Source organism: Sphaeramia orbicularis, chromosome 4 (assembly GCF_902148855.1).
Source record: "Sphaeramia orbicularis chromosome 4, fSphaOr1.1, whole genome shotgun sequence".
Taxonomy (NCBI): Eukaryota; Metazoa; Chordata; class Actinopteri; order Kurtiformes; family Apogonidae; genus Sphaeramia; species Sphaeramia orbicularis.
In genome coordinates this window covers 60,084,247-60,106,172 of record NC_043960.1, presented here as the reverse complement: position 1 = coordinate 60,106,172, position 21,926 = coordinate 60,084,247, and the positions used below count along the sequence as shown (strand labels likewise).

Sequence of the window (21,926 nt, the reverse complement as noted above, 5' to 3'; positions counted from 1 at the left end):
TATTTTTTCGGCACCCCTGCTGCCAGAATAATACTGTTTTTTTTAACAGTTTTTTTTTTCTTACAGTGCAGTCTTTTTAGTTGGTGGCTCAGATTCTCATATTTCTGTGTATTTTTTCACTTGTAACTCTATAAATATCCTGATGTGTCCGTGACCGGCCCTGGTCTAAATTTATGGGTGTGACCTCAGCTGTCAGAGTCCAGCTCCTACATGGTCCACGTCTGCTCTCATTCACATTTCCATCATGTTTCTGTCCACAGATGATTTACAGACTGAACTGCAGAAACGTGCAGTATGTTTGTCTGCTCTGTGAGGTTTAATCTGTCACACACTGGGTTTAAACTCACACACAAACATCTAACTCTGTTTCTCTACACGTTTAATCACCTTCAAGTTATTTCATTATTGTCAGAAAATTCCCACATCGTATCATTCATGTTCTGGGGTAAATATCTGTCAGATGTCTTTCACCCCATTGTTGATTCTGGTCTTTACGCTCCGTTCACTCTGCCCGTCTAAATGTTCAATTCTGACTTTTTTTTTTTTTTTTTTGCTGAAATCAGATTTTTTTTCAAGCTTGTTCCCATTAAATACGTTTATACATTTTATTTACAGTATTTTACCGTTTGGCCTTGATTTATGTACATTTTCTTGCACAAAAGGGCCCCAATGACTTTTTAAAATGCTAAAGCAGTGATATTTGTCCTTTTTAAATGGAATTCTTCATTTTCCAGCATTTCCCTGTAGTCTACATAAACTGTAAATGCTCTGCTTAGGTTTGAATTCTTCAGTCATTCTTCAGTATTTTATCGTTCAGCCTTGATTTATGTACATTTTCTTGCAATACTTTCTTCCAATACATGGACTGTACAGGTTCTATCAGTGGAACATTTATAAATCTATTAGATAAATGGACACAAACCAACATAATTGTGGAAGAACACACCATCATATAAATAAAACATGAGCTAAACCAGCACTTTGGTCATTTGTTTTCTGATTCATCTCATTAAAGCAGTGATATTTGTCTTTTTTAAATGTTCTTCCTTTTCCCTCATTTCCCTGTGCTCTCCATAAACTGTAAATGCTCTGTTTGGGTCTGAATTCTTCATTCATTCAACTCCACAGGTCCATCTGCAACACTATTTCTGACTAATGACACCAGAAAGGTGGTTTGGAGCGCTGGCTCTTTAAATGCACATGAGATACTTTAGGCCCCGCCCCCTCCAGGTTGTTCAACCGACATCTGAATATTTTCGGTAATGGGCTCCAAGTTTGGACATATTTTCAGTCTGGACTCCAACCGCTGATGACGACAAACAATTATGGAGAAATACTAGAGGAATGTTGGTCTGAAGTCTGGACCTGACATGAGCAAATGTGGAGACGGAACGAGTTAGAGACGCAACTAATAAAGAAGGAATTCAAATGAAAGAAAACAAATGAAAATGGAGCCCAATAATGACAAAAATGAACAAAACTGAACAGAAATTGAGCAAAGTAATGAAAAAAATGGACAAAACTGAACAAAAATTGAGCAAAATAATGACAAAAATGAACAAAAGTGATATGTGCAAATGTCGTAACTAGTTATAGACTGAACTAATTCAGCAGGAATTCAAACAGGTTGTAGAAATCCACTGGATTTTTGTCCAAATGAATGTAAAGATAGTTTAGCAGCAGCTGGAGGGTTCACATTCAAACTGTCTGAACTGTTAGGGTCCAAATATTCCAAGTAATGAAGCACAGGCTCAGAACAGAGGGTTTAGTTAAATATGATCCCTTTCATTCATATTTAAAGTGGTGCTGTGTGTGCTTTGGCGTACCCTAGTGGTGGTATGTGGTTATAGTCAGTAAATGGACTTCCATACTGTGCATATTCACCAGGTGCCACTGCTCTGGGTTCACTTATGAAGGTCCTGAAGTGACTCCAGTGGTGGACCTGCTGCTGTTTGAACATCCCATAATGAGCCGTGGAACAAACCGGTGGGTGACCTGAGTCAACGTTTAAGCCTGAGCGTCGTTGCATAATGAGCCGTGGAATGAACTCCAAGTTCACAGATTCACACTGACCTCACTGGTGTGTTATGTGACCTGTGGTGACCTTTGACCTGTGTGCCTTCAGCCTGGAGCCGGGCCATCCATCATAACCTGCTCACACATTCCAGACGAACGGGGGGGGGGCATCAGCGCTCAGAGCACGTCTGAAAAAGAAAAACGCAACAACACCTCAAATCTGAAGGTTAAGCAGAACAAAAATTATAAATAATAACAGGTGTCAAACATGCGGCCCGTGGACCAAAACCAGCCTCCAAACGGTCCGATCTGGTCTGAGGGAGGAATTTATTACACTGAAGACATTAAAGTACTGTCATGAGAACACATACAGTAAATAATGACATCTGCAAATGAATGTCTTTGTTTTAGTGTAAAACAAGTACAATTATGTGAAAACGTTTACATGTATAAACTAAAAACCAATTTAAAAAAAAGTAGACTAGATTAGATGAATAGATTGGAGTAGAGTAAATTAGAGTAGATTAGAGGATTAGATCAGAGCAGAACAGAGTAGATTAAATTCGATTACATTAGAGAATTAGATCAGATTACATCAGAATAGAGTACATTAGAGTAAAGTACATTAAATGACTAGATTGGAGTAGATTAGAGTAAATTGGATTGTAGTGAATTATATTACATCAGATTAGAACAGAACAGAGTAGATTAGAGTAGATTAAAGTAGAGTAGATTAGATGAATAGATTGGAGTAGATTAGATTACATTAGAGAATTACAGTATATTAGAGTACATTAGATTATATCAGATCAGAGTATTAGATTAGAGCAGAAAAGAGTAGATTAGATGATAGGTTGGAGTAGATTAGAGTAAATTACATTAGATTACATTAGAGTACATTAGAATAGAAGATTAGATTATATCAGATTACATTAGACATTAGAGTTGATTAGAATAGAGTATATTAGATTAGATTACATTAGAGAATTACAGTATATTTGATTAGATTATAGCATACTAGATTACATTAGAGTAGATTACATTAGAGAATTACAGTATATTATATTAGATAATTAGAGTATATTAGATTAGATGAATAGATTGGAGTAGATTAGAGTAAATAGATTAGAGGATTAGAGTACATTAGAATAGAAGATTAGATTATATCAGATTACATTAGAAGATTACAGTAGATTAGAATAGAGTATATTAGATTAGATTACATTAGAGAATTACAGTATATTATATTAGAGGATTAGAGTACAGTAGACTACAGTACATTAGATTAGATTACAAGAGTAGATTACATTAGAGTATTACAGTACATTATATTATATTATATTAAATTATATTATATCATATTATATTACATTATATATATTATAGGATTAGAGTACAGTAAAATAGGGTATATTAGAATTGATTACATTAGAGTAGATTACATTAGACAGTTAGGGTAGTTTAGATTAGATGAACAGACTGGAGTAGATTAAAGTAGATTACAGGATTAGAGCACATTAGAAGAGAAAATTAGATTATATCAGATTACATTAGAAGATTACAGTAGATTAGAATAGTGGTTGTGTGTGTTTTCTGTTCTTGGTCCAAACCTCTAACAGGTCTACATGTCTCTGCTGTTCCTCAGATCCAGGCTCCGGTTCTGTAGGTCCAGTCCCGGTCCGGTCCGGTCCAGTCCCGGGTGCCGTTCCCCTCCTCTCCTGCAGGGGGCGGCCCCGCCCCCTCCTCCCCGGGCTCCGCCCCTTCTCCTTGGCAACAGGTTGAATAACATCCGGTCCAGGATGAGGAGCATCAGCTGAGTCCGTCTGGATCTGGTTCGGGTTCGGGTTCGGTCCGGGTTCTGATATGGACAACATGCCGACAGGAGACCCGCGGTTCCTGAAGAGGTACCGGGGACCGGGGCCGTTGATCCGGGGCCGTTCACAGCCGCCGCCCGGTGCTTTTACCGGAGCTGTTGGAAATGACGGAGATCGAATCAATGATCAATAAAACTCAGATATTCGATCAGTTTAAAGGGATTAAATACGGAACAGATAAAAAAAAACGATGATCCATCCGGTTAAATAATGCATCGGTTAAAACGTGACGAATTAAAAATAAAAATGAATGAATTAAATCGGTAACGACGAGGTTTAGACTCAGATTAACGGTTCTGGGTTTTTTTTCCTGTCGGTTTAACGTTAACGGTTGAAGCCTCCGTTTTACAGAGAAACCGACATATTTAATAAAACTGGATAAAAACAGGAAATAAAACTGAAACTGTGAAAGTGAATCCACACACAAACAGAAAAACAGGTTCATTTAAATATACAAATATGAACATGTGACACAAACCACAGCCGTGAGGGTCAGTTACCAAATAAACATGTTCAGTCAGCGTTTACTTCAGTCACACTCAAGGTTGTCTTCTATTTCTAACATGTATTTACGGATAATAATAATAATAATAATAATAATAATAATAATAATAATAATAATAATAATATTAAATAACAAATAATATTAATGTAAAAATAACAAATAATAATGATAATGTAAATCATAACAGATGATAATAATGTAAATAACAGATAATAATAATAATAATAATAATAATAATAATAATAATAATAATAATACCAGAAAACAATAATGTAAATAATAACAGACAATAATAATAATGAAAATAACAGATGATAATAATGTAAATAACAGATAATAATAATAATAATAATAATAATAATAATGTATATATTAACAGATGATACAAATAACATAAATAATAACAGATAATAATAATGATAATGTAAACAACAGATAATAATAATAATAATAATAATAATAATAATAATAATAATAATAATAATAATGTAAATACTCAGATGATAATAATGTAAATAATAACAAATGATAATAATGTAAATTACAGATAATAATAATCATCATCATAATAATAATGTTAATAACAGATGATAAGGATAATGTAAACAACAGATAATAATAATAATGTTAATAACAGATGATAAGGATAATGTAAACAACAGATAATAATAATAATAATAATAATAATAATAATAATAATAATAATAATAACAGATGATAACTTTCAAACGGACACAGAAAATATTTAGATATTAAACCATTTGTATCCATTTCTTCATTTATTTTGAATATTAAATACACTATGCCTGTGTGTGTTTGACTCTCATGAACATGAGTGGAAGTGGGTTAAACCTGTGCTTGTGGACAGGAGGGTGAAGGGCTGCAGTCTGGACGTCCACCCCTCACAGAACGCCCTGGTGCTCCAGTACCAGGTGGAGGCCACAGTTCTGGGTCAGCTGGGAGACCAGGTGGTGGCAGAACGCAAGGAGTGTCAGAAAATGTGAGCACACTTCCACCTGCAATCCACCTGAGAACAAACAAGAGCATCTGCGCTTATTATTATTATGATTATTATCATCATCATCATTATTATTATAGTCATCATTACCATTATTATCATCATTATCATCATATATTACTATTATCATTATCATCATTATTAGTATTATCATCATTATTATCATGATTATTGTTATTATTATTATTATTATCACTTTATGACTGTATTATTATTCTCAGTAGTATTTTGTTCAGTGTTGTTCTCCTACTGCAGACTTAATGTTCTGACAGATCTATACAGTTCAATCTGATCTGATCTAAAATCGGGTCCATCCTCATCCCGGTTCCCTTAAACGTTGGTTCTGTTTCTTGTCGTCCTCAGAGTTCGTCTGAAAAGCCTGAACTCGTCCACGGACACGTCGTCTCTGGCCCGGAAGGTGGTGGAGGAATGTCACCTGATCCACCCGTCCAGAGTCAGCGAAGTGGAACAGCTGTTGTTCTACCTGCAGAACCGCAAACAGACCGACGGTGAGCGCACACACACACACACACACACACACACACACGCACACACACACACACACTGACACACGCTGACCGTCATGTCCTGTTTCCAGATAACCAGGACAGGAAACTGGCCCCGCCCCCAGACTTTACATCATACGCTGGAGTCCAGGTACGCCTTTAGCCACACCCCTCTGATCCAGGGTTCTGCTTTGACATGAAAGGGTTAAACGTGTGGTTCTGAACTGTTCTATACGATCAGAACAAACACTGTATTAATGTAAAAGCAGAACGTTCTGGACTACTAAAATCATTAAATATATATGTTGTTAATTAAGTAAAATAAACTGTTGTGTTTTTTAATTCAAAACTAACTTGAATTAAATTAGACAGAACTTTACTGATCCCTCTGGAAATTAAGTTTCCAGTAGCAGAACATCGAATGTAGACACAGAAGAAATACTACAAGACAAAATGGAAAGAAAATAGTAACAATAACTATACTATAGTATATCTAATTATTTTTTATTTAATTAAATAAATAGATATTCTGCCCAGTTTTCAGAGCCAAAGGTCTGTGAACTTCAGCTCCAGTCAGAAAAATACTAAACAAAAAAACACTGATAATTCATCTGCACCGACAGAACATCTACAAACCATCAGCAGCAGAAGAACATGGTTTTATAACAGAAAAACTACCAAATATAGAATATAAACTACTAAAAACTACCAAATATATAACATAAACTACTAAATATATAATATAAACTACCAAATATATAATATAAACTACTAAAAACTACCAAATATAGAACATAAACTACTAAAAACTACTAAATATATAATATAAACTACTAAATACTACTAAATATATAACTACTAAATATATAATATAAACTACTAAAAACTACCAAATATATAACTACTAAATATATAATATAAACTACTAAAAACTACCAAATATATAATAAACTACCAAATATATAATATAAACTACTAAAAACTACCAAATATATAACAAACTACTAAATATATAATATAAACCAGTAAAAACTACCAAATATATAATAAACTACTAAATATATAATATAAACTACTAAATACTACTAAATATATAACTACTAAATATATAATATAAACTACTAAAAACTACCAAATATATAACAAACGACTAAATATATAATATAAACCAGTAAAAACTACCAAATATATAACATAAACTACTGAATATATAATATAAACTACTAAAAACTACCAAATATATAATAAACTACCAAATATATAATATAAACTACTAAAAACTACCAAATATATAACAAACTACTAAATATATAATATAAACCAGTAAAAACTACAAATATATAACATAAACTACTGAATATATAATATAAACTACTAAAAATGACTGTTTGAGGACCTGTTTGAGGCCAGGTTAATGGCGGAGGTGTGTGTTCACAGCTGGACGAGGAGGCGAACATCACCAGCGTGGACCAGTACGTGGAGCTGTTGTACGAGGACGTCCAGGACAAGATCAGAGGAGCCACACTTATCTACCAACTGGCCCGAAACCCAGACAACCTGGAGGAGCTGATCCACAACGGTACCGTTAAACTGGACCAGAACCATTAGACCAGACCAGAACTGTTAAACTGGACCAGAACCATTAGACCGGACCAGAACTGTTAAACTGGACCAGAACCATTAGACCGGACCAGAACTGTTAAACTGGACCAGAACCATCAGACCGGACCGGGACCGTTTAACCAGACCAGACCAGTTAAACTGGACTGGAACTGTTAAACCGGACCAGAACTGTTAAACTGGACCTGGAACCATTTAACCAGACTGGAACTGTGTTCAATTCCAAATTGATCTTTAGTGCAGCTATTGACACCACAGGATAGTGGGCTTCAGGTTCTGGTTCCGATAATGGATCAGGTTCTGATTCTGATCGTGGATTAGGTTCTAGTTCTGATCCTGGACCAGGTTCTGATTCCGATCGTGGATTAGGTTCTGGTTCTGATCCTGGACCAGGTTCTGGTTCCGATCGTGGATTAGGTTCTGGTTCCGATCGTGGATCCTTCCTTCGTTCTTTTCTCCGTCGTCCTTTGACCCAAACCCCCGTCGGCTGTGTTCCATCTCGTCTCCATGGCGACGGCTCTGTTTCTTCCACAACACCTCGAACCTCCGCTCCATCTGTACCTGTCACAATGCATTGTGGGTCGGCCGCGTCTGTCGCTCCGCATCACTCGGTCAGGCTTGATAAGAGCCGAGCGTTCGTGCGAACACGACTGCCTCGGGTCAGACTGAAAACTGAGACCAACTCTGGGATCCAGGTCTGAACTGGACCCTGATCTCCAGACCCTCAGGAGCCTCATCAGGGTTCAGCCGGTCCCCGGGTCTCCGCCCCCTCTGGCACCCGGTTGTGCGTGCGCGGCCGTCCTCAGACGCGTCTCTAATCTGCTGTGATGTGTGTTTGTGTCAGAGACGGCGCTCGGAGCCTTGGCCCGAGTCCTGAGGGAGGACTGGAAGCAGAGCGTCGACCTGGCAACCACCATCATCTGCATCTACTACTGCTTCTCCAGGTACTACACACACACACATATACATATACATATACATATATATATATATATACATATATATATATATATATATATATATATATATATATATATATATATATATATACATATACACATACACACACACGGGCGCACACACACACACACACACACACACACACACAGGAGTGGATCCAGAACGGTACCATTAAACTTGTGGAACTCTTCTCCTCCTCCTCCGTGCGTGCATGTGTGTGTGTGTGTGTGTGTGTGTGTGCAGGTACTGGTTCTTCTGGGTTCTTTAAGTGGAACCGTACTGAGGTTCTACAGACTCCATGGTCAAGTTAAAGTTCTTTTGTTTCTGTTCTGGTTCTGAATGGACCCCCTGCCTTTACACCAGTCTCTCTGTTTTCACTCAGATGTCACGGGTCAGTTGGTTCTGGTTCTGATAACCTCATCTTATCTATTATTTGGCCTTTTGTCACAGTTTCCTTAAGTTATTTTCCTGTTTGTCGACAGTAACTGAACCAACACTCGTATCAGACGTACGGTCGTGTCAGTTGTACGGTCGTGTCAGTCGTACGGTCATGTCGTTGTGCGTTCGCTCTCTTCGGTCTCTGCTGAAGCTCAGGCTGAAGTTTTAGGAAACACTAAAATTAGTCTCAGTTAGAATAATACATAAACGTCTGTCAGAGCTCATTTGGGCAGCGAGACGACGTCTGAAAGCGATCGTCGTTCTTGGCTGGTCTCCATGGCGACGGCAAGAACCGGAGCGAGCGGGGCTGATTAGAGGCGGAGGGGGGGGGGGGGGCTGACGTCCTGTTTGACTGGATGTGTTTGGACTTGGACGGTCTACTGTGTAAACGGCTGGAGCTGATGGGTCGGGTCGCCATGACGACAGCTCCCAGCTGGAACCCCAAACCCAAAGGTCCACTCTGGGGTAACTGTGGGTCTGTCTGTCCCGGTTCCTCCTGAAGGCTGCTTTGTGGTCGCCGCACGAACGTGACATGCGGAAAATAGATGCACGGAGTCGGCACAAGAGTACGCGTGGTGCTTTTATACTCCGTGTGGTGTCTATTCCCAAACTGCAGGGGGCAGTGTGCCACAAACACACATCTATCACAGTAAAAAAAACTAGAGAAGAAAATTTTTTGCCTTCACATATTTGTCCCGAATGTTCTTCCGGGTTTTTTTTTTTGCCATTCCTCCTCTTTGCCGACTGTACTGTAGCTGCAGTTTCCCTCCATGAATTGTTCACCACATGGCAGTCGCAGTGGTCCCGGTGCGACCAATCATCCCAGTGCCTGTACTTCAGTTCTTCTACCACCAGGAGCTCCTAAATGTCGGCCATGTTGTCCGCGCGTCTTTTACAGATTTTCTGAGGTGCGCGAAACGGAAAGTTTCCACTTAAGATGAGCCGCGCGAGGGGGCGGGGCTGTGAAAATGATGTCAATTGACCGCATGAAGCCACGCGGAGCTCGCTGACACAGTAAGCATAAAACAGCCTTCAGTTTCTCCACTCTGGGGTAACTGTGGGTCTTTCTGTGTCGGTTCCTCCTCAGTTTCTCCACTCTGGGGTAACTGTGGGTCTTTGTGTCGGTTCCTCCTCAGTTTCTCCATTCTGGGGTAACTGTGGGTCTTTCTGTGTCGGTTCCTCCTCAGTTTCTCCACTCTGGGGTAACTGTGGGTCTTTCTGTGTCGGTTCCTCCTCAGTTTCTCCACTCTGGGGTAACTGTGGGTCTTTCTGTGTCGGTTCCTCCTCAGTTTCTCCACTCTGGGGTAACTGTGGGTCTTTCTGTGTCGGTTCCTCCTCAGTTTCTCCACTCTGGGGTAACTGTGGGTCTTTCTGTGTCGGTTCCTCCTCAGTTTCTCCACTCTGGGGTAACTGTGGGTCTTTGTGTCGGTTCCTCCTCAGTTTCTCCATTCTGGGGTAACTGTGGGTCTTTCTGTGTCGGTTCCTCCTCAGTTTCTCCCAGTTCCACGGCCTGGTCACACACTTTAAGATCGGAGCTCTGTGCATGAACATCATCGAACACGAGCTGAAGAGGTTTGACCTGTGGCAGGAAGAGCTGCAGAAGAAGAAGAAGGTCTATATCCTTTAACCCTAGACAGACCCACCTAGGCTGGGTCAGATCCACCTGGTCTGGACCTGGGCTGGACTGGAGTCAGAAAGCAGACTAGACTAGACTAGACTAGATTAGATTAGATTAGACTAGACTATATTAAATTAAATTAAATAGATTAGATTAAATTAAATCAGACTAAATTAGATTAGACTGAACTTTATCGATCCCTCAGGACATTAACTTTTCAGTATCAGTACTGGACTGAATGAACACATATAAGAAATAAGAAAATAAATAAATAAATAAGACTTATAAGACAAAAGGAAAGAAAATAGAGTTGGTGCCTTAAACCAGGGGTGATCCAGGATTAATCTGATGGAGTTCAGTCTGTGTTTGAGTCGCATGTTAAACACAGAAACCACGCCTTTCAGATGAAGCCTGATGACATCATCATTATACTGAGGGTCAAAGGTTAAAGCTTCATGTGGAGAGGATTTCTGCTAAAACTATTACAAATGCACGTTTCATAAAAGGTCAGGTTTCACTCAGACCAAGGCCTGGACGTCCAGTTTTCACTCAGACCAAGGCCTGGACGTCCAGTTTTCACTCAGACCAAGGCCTGGACGTCCAGTTTTCACTCAGACCAAGGCCTGGACGTCCAGTTTTCACTCAGGTTTGACTACAAACTTTATTCCTTTAACATTCAGTCAAACCTGAATAAAGCCGTCAGCTGATGATGACCACACCCCCACTAATGTTGCTTTCATTTCTCTGGTGTCTTTTCTCTTCACTTTGGTCGGTTGTTTCTGATGTTGAAAGTCGTCAAAGTTTTTTTGTTCCTTAACTGTTTTCACATGAAGAATCTTCAGACAATCAAACCCTGAAGAAAGACCATGAGAAGTCCTTCAGGAAGTTCCAGAGTCTTCTGTCCAAGCAGGAGCAGCTCCTCAAAGGTAACACTCAAACATGTCCATCCACATCTAAGCAGTCCTGGACTCTGTGGTTTTACCTGGACCCCCCTGATAACGGATCTGGTCCATCTGGAAGAAACATCTCCACATGGACCAGATCAGGTCCAGTAGACTGTCTGATTGACAGGTGTGATCTGGTCCCTCTGTGCCCTCCTCTTCTGAGGCGGTTGTAAACATTAGCATCTGAGGGTTGACGTTATGAATGAAACGGGGCTGGATGACGTTGGACTCTGATGATGTTGCTGATTTTCTTTATGACCTCTGACCTTTGACAGACCTCACTGTGCTCCTGTTTGTGACTCCATCCTGATTTCTGACCGGAGCCACAACTCCACCCACGTCCCCATCAGGAGGTCAGACTCATCTCCAGTGGACGTGGTTCTGGTCATTATGTTCGTGGACAGAATCTTTAGTGTCTGGACCGGTTCAGAACCACATCTCTACTCTATGCAGATGATGTGGTCCTGTTGGCCTCAGCTCAGGAGGAGGACGTGGATCTGCTCTGGGTTGGGGATGAGGTCCATCCAGCTCCGGCAGATGGAGGACTTTAACCGATGGTCTTGTCCATGAGGGGGTTGACTGGTCAGGAAGTGGACCGGTGGACTGGTGGACTAGTGGACTGGTGGACTGGTGGACCTGTTGACTAGTGGACTGGTTGACGAGTGGACTGGTTGACGAGTGGACTAGTGGACTGGTGGACCGGTTGACTAGTGGACTGGTGGACTAGGACGGCGCTGGTTCTGATGTGGACGTTGTAACGTCTGATGTGGTGCAGAAGGAGCTGAGCTGAAAGGTGAAGCTCTGAATTTATCGGGCCTTCTTTGTTCCCATCCTCATCCAGACCAACAGAACCAGGTCCAGGTCCCAGGGTGGAGACATGACCCCCCTGGTGACGGGGCCCATGTCCAACTGGGAGGACGCCCCGGGGCAGAACCGGGACAGGCTGGAGGGGTTATATCTGAGCTGGTCAGGGATCAGACCCTCTGGGGTCGGAACCCCTGGTCCGGTCTCTGACTACTCCGTCAGTAGCTCCACTCGTGTGCTGTTGGATCCGGTCCTGAATCGGTCTTGGGTCTGGTCCTGAATCAGTCTCTGTTGGATCCGGTCCTGAATCGGTCTCCGTTGGATCCGGTCCTGAATGGGTCTTGGATCTGGTCCTGAATGGGTCTCTGTGGAAGTGGAGGACGGTGTAAACTAATCAGCAGCTGGCTGAAGTGTGTTCTCGGGGCTTTGGTCGCCTTCAGCTTTAATTGGATGTGTCATCCTCTCAGACGGCTGTGAGTAAACAGCAGACCCTCAGACTCCAGCCCCACTGGTTTAACCCCTTCAGACCCAGCCCAGACCCAGACTTAGACCACATCAGCCTGGATGCTTTGGGTCACACTGCACCTCTTATTCTGTATTTCTGTAGTTTTTTTTTTTTTTTCCCTTGTTTTCTCCTCTGTTAAAGCTGCTTTGTCTGCTGTTGTCGCCCCCTAGTGGCCCTGTCGCTGCTGCTGAACCTGGCTGAAGACACTCGCACCGAGCTGAAGATGAGGAACAAAAACATCGTGCACATGTTGGTGAAGCTGTTGGACCGAGAGGACGAGGAGCTGCTGCTGGTCGTTGTCTCCTTCCTCAAGAAACTCTCCATCTTCCTGGAGAACAAGAACGACATGGTGAGGCTAGGGATGGAACCGAACGAACATTTTATGTCACAGTTATCGTGACCAAAATTATCACGGTTATTATTATTATCGCGATATTGTTGAAATTGTGCTCAAAATGTTCAAACAGTACTAATACACACTGAAATGAATGAATGAATTTATTTTCGGTTTTACATCAATCATTGTACTCAGTGCATCAAACGTAATAAACATAAAAACCAAAAATGGAATAGGCTAGAAGCAAAAGCTGATTTTTTTGCCTATCCTTTTCAGCCAATCCACTGCTTACATCAACTTAAATGTGAACAGCATCCAGCATTTACACCAGAATAATACATTTTAAAAAATCAACAACAAAAACACATCTACCATCTCAGTTTAATATTTCTGAATAATTTAAACTTAAAGTACTCTTTTTTTTTTTTTTTTTTTAAACTTCGCCAAAGGAGTGGATAACTTAAATGTATCATAAGGTCCATCCCATAATTTCACCCCCACAGTCCCAGTTCATCTAGACTTCACATCTGCCCTCACTTTAATCCACTTACACAGATGAAAATCTCTGAAATTCAAATTACTCTCTCTTAATTCCAAGAAACCAAGACTGATCTTTAAGACAATACTATTTTTATCCTTCATTTTTAGAAACAGTTCTTTAGACCTCTTTTTAAATAGATTTGTTTGTACTTCTCTTTATCTCCTGTTCTAGACTGTTCCACAAAGTCACTCCACAGCTTGTTCTGCTCATACTTTTCATTGTTGTTCTTACTTTTTTAAAATTTAGTTGATTAAAATAATTTAACCAAGTTATATTTAAAAAACAAACAAACAAAAAACCAAATAAAATAATAGTCCCAATGTCCCTTCTGTGTCAGAAACATTCCAATATTAACCCTTAGTGGTCTGAGCCTATTTTGTCCGTTTTTCAGTCCTTTTGATTTGGCCTTTATATACTATAGAAACAAATGTTTACTATACCCATGTTTGGGATCTGTTTTTTTTTCAGCACAACTTCATTTATATCATCTGTCTATTATTTTTTCACTTTAACCTACTATAAAAGCATAAAAGGACAGAAAACACAAAAAATATATAAAATCCAATTTGAAAAATGTATATAATTTATTGCATAAATAACACACAGATGTTTAACGAACCTTTTCAAAGACTTTAAAAGTGAATATTGGTTCCAAATATTAGGTATAGAAAATCTAAATTGTAATAAATTAAAACTATACTCAAATATTTGACATTAAAGCAGACCTTTACAGAGGGTTTTCTCCTAAAAGTGCGGTAATCAAACACAGTTATCATGATAATTAGAATTTAAACGGTAATACTAACCATCTGCAATTTTACCGCCATTTATGGTTATACCCCTTGGTGAGACATGTGGACATGTGACCTTACGTATGTGGACACCCGGTCCACCGTGTCCCACTGAACCTGACCTGAACGCACTCAAACGGTGGACAGACATGACTGTAAACACCAGACAAACGGACGTAGAACGAACAGGGACTGAATTCAGACCAGTTCAAGGACTCGTCTGTCTTCAGAGGTTTGGTGAAAATAATGGTGAGAAACGACACGTTATTCAAATAAAACCAGACCACAAAGGAACCGAGGCCTGTGAAAACCTGCACAGGGTCCGAAATACTGGGTTTCCACCAAGGCGAGTCCAGGTCCAGGTCCGGGTCCAGGTTGGAGCCGGAGTTTAATCTCAAACCAGATCTTTGTGTTCCAGCCCCAGAATCTGGTCTAAACAGGGAACAGGGTCCAGAGGAACGAGCCAGATTATCAGGACCAGGACCGGGCCTGGGAACCATCACAACAGGCCTGAAAAGCTAGAATAAAACACAAACACATGGTTTTTCTGGAGATAAAGTAATGACTAGAGCTGTAACCGATTAATCGATTAGGTGCTTGAAGTCAATGCAAAAATTCACGATTCGATTAATCGACTCAAAATTGATTGAAGGCAAATATTCTATGGCAGTTTTCCTGAACTGAAGCTTCTTTGTGCGTCACAATAAGCGTCCGTGTGAAACACAACAGTGGAACCAATGTTTAACAGCAGAGAAATGAAGGAAACAAAGCTCTGATTCAGGAGAATTGTGGTTGAAGGATTTTTTTTGGATCACTTTGAGTCGATTAATCGGTGTCAGCTCTAGTAATGACATTTATGACATATTATATTTAATGCGACTAAAAAGACAGTGTTTTTTTTACCTCCGCCAAGAAGCTTATGTTTTTGTCAGCGTTGGTTTGTCTGCCTGTCTGTGTGCCAGATAACTGAAAAAGTTCTGGATGGATTTGGATGAAATTTTCAGGAAATGTTGATACTGGCACAAGGAAGAAATGATAAAATTCTGGTGGTGATCGGGGGGGGGGCACTGATCTGTCTCGGTGGAGGTCTGCGCTCTGACTGCTTCTAGTTTGTTTTTTTTTTTGGTTTGTGCTGAATGCGGACGAACCCGTGTTTCACCAACGGCCTTTTTCTGGTTCATTCACAGTTTTCGTTCAGCGTCTGAAACCCGTCTCGTCCCGTTCACTCTGACACGTCTCTGTTTCTGCGTAAAACTGCCCTCTTATCAGATTTCAGCTTCCAGACCCCCCCCCCCCCCCCCAGTCTCTGTAATCCAGCTCCACCTGGTTCCAATCGGGCCCAGTTTGTGGCTCTTTATCAAAGCCAGACCGTGTTAGGAACTGGTTTTATCTCCTTGTTTCCCCTTCGGTGTATCTTTGATTCAGATTAAAGACCCATCAGGGCTTCGGAGCCTCAGTCCGACACCAGAACCAGCGTTTCAACACGTTCTCCTCAGAGAGTCGTATCGCTTTACACCAGGGACGGCGTTGGGGCGATTAAAAAAAGGCCTTATCGGGTAAACGTGGGCTTTATTTAGGCTGCGGCCGTGTTGTGAGTGTGATCAGATAGAGGCCGGTCCGTTTGGATTGGAGCTGCTGTCACTAATGGGAGGAGGATGTGGCGGTAATTGAAGCGGGCTGGCTCTGATTATGGACCAGGTCTGCTCTGGGATGCTGGTGTGACTGGAGCTGGTTTTGCAGTAACACGGTAGCGCTCGGAGGTTTAACTGGGACCAGGTTGCCACCGTCATGTGTGGCGGAGGGAGACCGCAGCGGACGCCCGACACACGTGTTAACGGCGCCGCCGCATGTAACACTGCGGACACCGTCACGTGACCGCGTGACAACACCTCCACTTGAGCTGAACCCGACGCCGTCGAAAACGAGACCTGGACGGACCAGGCCTTCACATCATGCCATCCATGTTTATTTAATTACATTTATTTAATAAAGTCTGAAACTGATCAAAAGTCAAAAATAAGAATTAACCCATAAAGACCCAGAACCATCTACTGATTTAAACGGTTTAATTCCTGTTGATCCACTAATCCTATCAATACGAGTAAATAACTGGTGTCAAATACAGTTCTTCATCTTGTCATGGTCATCAGATATGACCATATTTGGATGCTCAGAGGCTCCGTGGTTACCGTGGAAACACCGTCATCTTTTCCAACACAGGTGTCAAACATGCGTCCCGGGGGCCAAAACCGACCTGCCAAAGGTTCCAATCTGGCCCACAGGATTATTTTGCAAAGTGCACGTTAGGGCATCAAACTCAAAAATAATGTTATAATAACCTATAAATAATGACAACACCAATTTTTTCTCTTTGATTTAGAGCAAAAAACATTAAATTCTGAAAATGTTTACATTAAGAAACTATCCTTTAACAACATGTGAATAACTTGAACAAAATGAAGAAATGAAGAAAATTTAGTGTAATTTTAATTTCTTGCCTGTTACTAAATGTTTTGTGCATGTGTATAAATGATAAGTCGAGGCATAATACTGATAAAATTGTACTTATATTTCTTAACAAATTTCATTTTTTTTTTAGGTTTTTCATATCCTTTTTGTTTGGATAGTTTGTAAATGTAAATATTGGCATAATTGAATGTTATTTTTTGCACTAAAACAATTTGGAGTTGTCACTGTTTATTGGTCATCATGCTATTATTGTACTGGTCCGGCCCACTGCAGATTAAATTGGGCTGAATGCGGCCCTCGGAAGAAAATGAGTCTGACACCCCTGTTCTACAACATTGATTCACCAGTAAAACCCCTGGAGTTGGATCAGTGACAGTTTAATTAAATAATGAATAAAATGAACAAAAATGAACTTAAAAAAAAAAACAAACAAAAAAAAAACACTAAATAAAATACAAAATTTTACTATAATGAAGTAAAAAAAGAATCAAATAAGCAACAAAATGAACAAAATTGAATAAAAAAATAATAAAACCATGCAGTTGGATCAGTGACAGTGGATGGACACACTGGGCTTATGTTCAGTTAATGATATCGTTGCTGAAAAAGTCACTTTTTCTTCAGTTTTCTCTGTTTTTGATATAATAACCCTCAACTTTAATCTGATCTTTTTTGAACATCTACATGATCAGTGAATTAAATATGGAATAGAATAGAATAGAAGAGAAGAGAAGAGAATAGAAGAGAACAGAACAGAACATAGTTTTTGTGTAAAGTCTGATTTTAACCTTTAATCCTGGTTCCGATCCTGGATCCGGGTCCCAGACATGATGATGGCGCGGCCTGTTTTTCAGTTCTTCTGTTGTTCTGTAACAGACGTCACTGTGTCTGTCCTCTGGTTGTGTCCAGGCCGAGGCCATGGCGGTCCACAAACTGGCCCGTCTTCTTCCCGGTCGTCACCAGGAGCTGCTCGGCACCTCCCTTCGCCTCCTGCTCAACCTGTCCTTCGACTCGTCTCTGCGCTCTCAGATGGTTCATGCCGGACTCATCCCCAAACTGTCGGCGCTGCTCGGTAACGTAGACGTTTTAATGTTTAACTTTGACACCGAAAAGGCTCCAGTTCAGACTCCAACGAGTATCAGAAGAAGTAAAATGCTTCCAGAATAAAAATTAAATTTCACCAAATTAGTCACTAATAAATAGGGCTGCGTATCGGCAAGAATCTGGTGACACCATACGAATCACAATACTAGGATCGCCATACAATATATCACAATACTGTTAAAAAGGCAAGTTTTTATTGGTTTTATTTTTTTAAATGATAATTTCCTGGAAGAACTGAATTACTGCTGAAATCTGCACAAATAGTGAACACGTTTTTATTTGATCCCTACAGGATTTAATGTTATATCACAGAAAGTTCCTGTGTTCAAACTGAAATTCTGTTTTACAGACATTACAGTTTCAGATCCTGTTCAACTGTTCACATTTTATTATTCTATTCTGTATTCTATTATTATTCTATTATTAGAACAATATCAGAGCCACATCACCCATGCTTTAGTCCATGGGTGTCAAACACACGGCCCTGGGACCAAAACCGGCCCACCCAAAGGTTCGATCCGGCCTATGGGAGGAATTTGTGAAATGGAAAAATTACACTGAAGATAAGAACAATCAATGATGTTGAAATCATTGTAGTTGAGGTTCCAAATACAAACAAATATGACCTAAAGTGGATCAGAACAGTAAAATAAGAACTGAGAAATACTGGCAGCAGCTAATTTAGCCCTTTTTAAGTGTAAAAAAAGTCAAATTACATGAAAATATTTGCATTTTTAAACTATCCTATCACAAAAAATGTGAATAACCTGAACAAATATGAACAATGTGAAATGTCTGAGGACGTTGTTGTCATGGTCATCGTTGTTGGTCGTGGTCATCGTTGGTCACGGTCATTGTTGTTGTCGTGGTCATCATTGTTGTCGTGGTCATCGTTGTTGGTGTGGTCATCGTTGTTGTCGTGGTCATCGTTGTTGTCGTGGTCATCGTTGTTGTCGTGGTCATCGTTGTTGGTCGTGGTCATCGTTGTTGGTCGTGGTCATCGTTATTGTTGTGGTCATCGTTGTTGGTCGTGGTCATCGTTGTTGGTCGTGGTCATCGTTGTTGTCGTGGTCATCGTTGTTGGTTGTGGTCATCGTTGGTTGTGGTCATCGTTATTGTTGTGGTCATCGTTGTTGGTCGTGGTCATCGTTGGTCGTGGTCATCGTTGTTGGTCGTGGTCATCGTTGTTGTTGTGGTCATCGTTGTTGGTCGTGGTCATCGTTGTTGGTCGTGGTCATCGTTGTTGGTCGTGGTCATCGTTGTTGGTCGTGGTCATCGTTGTTGGTCGTGGTCATCGTTGTTGTCGTGGTCATCGTTGTTGTCGTGGTCATCGTTATTGGTCATGGTCATCGTTGTTGTCGTGGTCATCGTTGTTGTCGTGGTCATCGCTGTTGTTGTGCGTTTTCTGTTTTCGTGTTTGGGTGAATCTCGCTGTCGTCCGTTCACAGTTCGTCAGACGGTTCATCCTCTGGCTCCTCGTCGCTAACGGTGGCGTGCAGGTGCAGAGTTCAGCTCCAAACCTGCCTCCTTCAGGAAGTCGTCTCCATAATGGTTCCCAGAGTGCGCCGTTGGTGCGCGGGGTCATGTGACGGCGTTTGAAGCCTCTCACTGGGAGGCTCGGGTAACGCGGCAGAATTAATAGAATGTATTTGTTAGAATAACATGCCAGAGCCTGTGCACTAATGTTGTTTTTGTAGAGAGTCTGCAGAGGCCAAGGAAGTGGAGACGGAAACGCCGCGCACACACAATATACGTTAACGCTGAAATATCACGGCTGCTCTGGGCTCTGACACGCTGGGCTGGGCGCGCTCATACGTGTGTGTTTGGACATGTGTGTGCGCAGCAGCAGGGTCATTAATCATCTGTCAGCTGACTCTTATCACAGCGCAGAGCGGACAGGGGGTGGAGCCTGTCAGATCTGACCCCAAGGTCACGACCCCCGCAGATAAGATGAAAGTGACGGGTTGACCCACCTGAACCGGATTCCTGTGGATCAGACTCAGACCGGGTTCTGGACGGACGCGGTCCAGATCCAGACGTGGTCCTGAATCAAATGCCACCTCAGTCTGGGAGTCATGTGACCGTGACTCGACCATAGAGTCATGTGACCATGACTTGGGGCCGTAGAGTCATGTGACCATCCCCAACTCTGGACGGAGTCATTTAAACGTGTTCAACTGGAAACTGATCCGAACCTACAGATATAAAAGTAACGACCCTTCTCTGTATGTACTACACATGTTTGTACCTTAAACTTATATATTGTTGCTGTCGGGTGGAAACTTCTTATGCCCAAAACAGTTATTTTTCAGGAAACTGAAAAAATTATGCATATTCTAATTAAATAAGTGGAGTTAAGAGATGTAGTCAAAAGCTGTTTTCAACACTTTTCATTGGTTAATTATTTGTAAAACTGTCACACCAATGTGAAGACTGACCAACAGAATCATTTCATGACAAAAAAAAAAAAACGACCAAAAATGGACTTAATTGGTTTCCACCCGACAGTGACGATTATGATGCACTAATTAAGACAAAGGGCATTTCTCAATATCAAGCCCTGTACTCGCTGAGTTTGGACTTGCGAACTCTGCGACAATATTTGACTGGTTTGATTTGAGTACATTTGTCATTTGTACTTTTTATACATGTACTTTCTTCAAAACTGGATAAACTAATCTCATGATAATAAAGATGTAATTCTCATTATTCTGCCTCCGGCACATGTTCCAACATTATATCACATCACCTGGTGACGGTCATTGACTCAGTAACACATTTCTGAGGTCAGTTTTTTACAGAAGACACAACTGCCTTTGATAGTAGTATGAAACGCATCTTGGGGTATTTACAGCCAAGTCCACATGAGCCACCAACCAGTGCATCCTGGGTTTAAGCTAAAAGACAAGAACAACATGTGGGTATTCCACCTGATCTTGGTTTGTGTGAACTTTGAAACGGAACACAACTTGGGCCGCGACTGGTAAAGTTTCACGAGAACAGAAGAACAGACAAGAACTTATGAAGAAACAGCCATAGTTGAGTGTTCATTATGAGCAGTGAAGTGAATGTGGAACAAACTCCAGGTGATCGTATCTAGTTCCATCCGTCGTCATCGACTAGAGCCACGTTCTTCTGATGCCAATGGTTTGTAGATGTTCTGTCGGTGCAGATGAATCATCTCCGTGTTAGTGTTCAGTATTTTTCTGGCTTGAGTTGAAGTTTAAAGACCTGAAAACTGTGCAGGATAGATGTGATGGATGGATGTCACTGGTGTTTTCAGACAGGTTGGGTTTAAATATGTGATTGACAGCTGTAATGGCCAATCGCTGATCAGATTCCTTCAAGGCGGAGCGTCATGACAGGGCGTCGGGTTCCTCCGTTTCCATCTGTAGTCGTAGATCTGGACCAGGAGGCGACTCCGAGCTGCTTTTGTGTTTGTTTTTCCTCCTGCAGCTTTAACTAAACAGTAGAAATGATGCGTTCGAGTGCATCCTGCAAATGCCGCCGCCGTCATTTCTGAGTGTCCTGCGAGGGGGAGGAGCCTCTGTCTCCAAAGGCCGGAGCCCAGATGCCTCTTAATGTGTGGTTTTGTTGCAGGCTGGGCGGGTTGAAGCGGGCCGGGTGTAATTGGACTGAGCGGTCCCACCAACTGGCCCTGAACCGTCTAGTTAAGCCCCCCACCACCGTCCCCACTCTGCTGTTTTGAACATTTAATGGCCCTCTCTGTCGGCTCATAAAGGAAGCAGCTCATTGCCTCTGTGTGTGTGTGTGTGTGTGTGCGCGCTGGTTCTGGTGGAGGTAAAGATGCCTAATGAGAAGCACATGTCGGGTCCGACTGGGTCCGAGCGCCGGAGCTTTAACTTATTAAAGCAG

The 21,926-nt window shown here is 41.2% G+C and overlaps 1 protein-coding gene across 1 annotated transcript in view; it reads left to right on the top strand.

Annotated features, from left to right (window-relative positions):
- Nucleotides 1–3,798: 3,798 nt before the first annotated feature.
- Nucleotides 3,799–21,926, top strand: part of LOC115418525 (kinesin-associated protein 3-like) — a 47,888-nt gene continuing 29,760 nt past the window's right edge. The window contains exons 1-10 of the mRNA XM_030133028.1: nucleotides 3,799–3,920; nucleotides 5,264–5,395; nucleotides 5,777–5,922; nucleotides 6,012–6,070; nucleotides 7,357–7,498; nucleotides 8,384–8,483; nucleotides 10,429–10,553; nucleotides 11,383–11,481; nucleotides 12,979–13,157; nucleotides 17,856–18,018. Coding sequence (XP_029988888.1) covers nucleotides 3,880–3,920; nucleotides 5,264–5,395; nucleotides 5,777–5,922; nucleotides 6,012–6,070; nucleotides 7,357–7,498; nucleotides 8,384–8,483; nucleotides 10,429–10,553; nucleotides 11,383–11,481; nucleotides 12,979–13,157; nucleotides 17,856–18,018 — 1,186 coding nt within the window. The 5' untranslated portion in view covers nucleotides 3,799–3,879. The remainder of the gene's footprint in view (nucleotides 3,921–5,263; nucleotides 5,396–5,776; nucleotides 5,923–6,011; nucleotides 6,071–7,356; nucleotides 7,499–8,383; nucleotides 8,484–10,428; nucleotides 10,554–11,382; nucleotides 11,482–12,978; nucleotides 13,158–17,855; nucleotides 18,019–21,926) is intronic.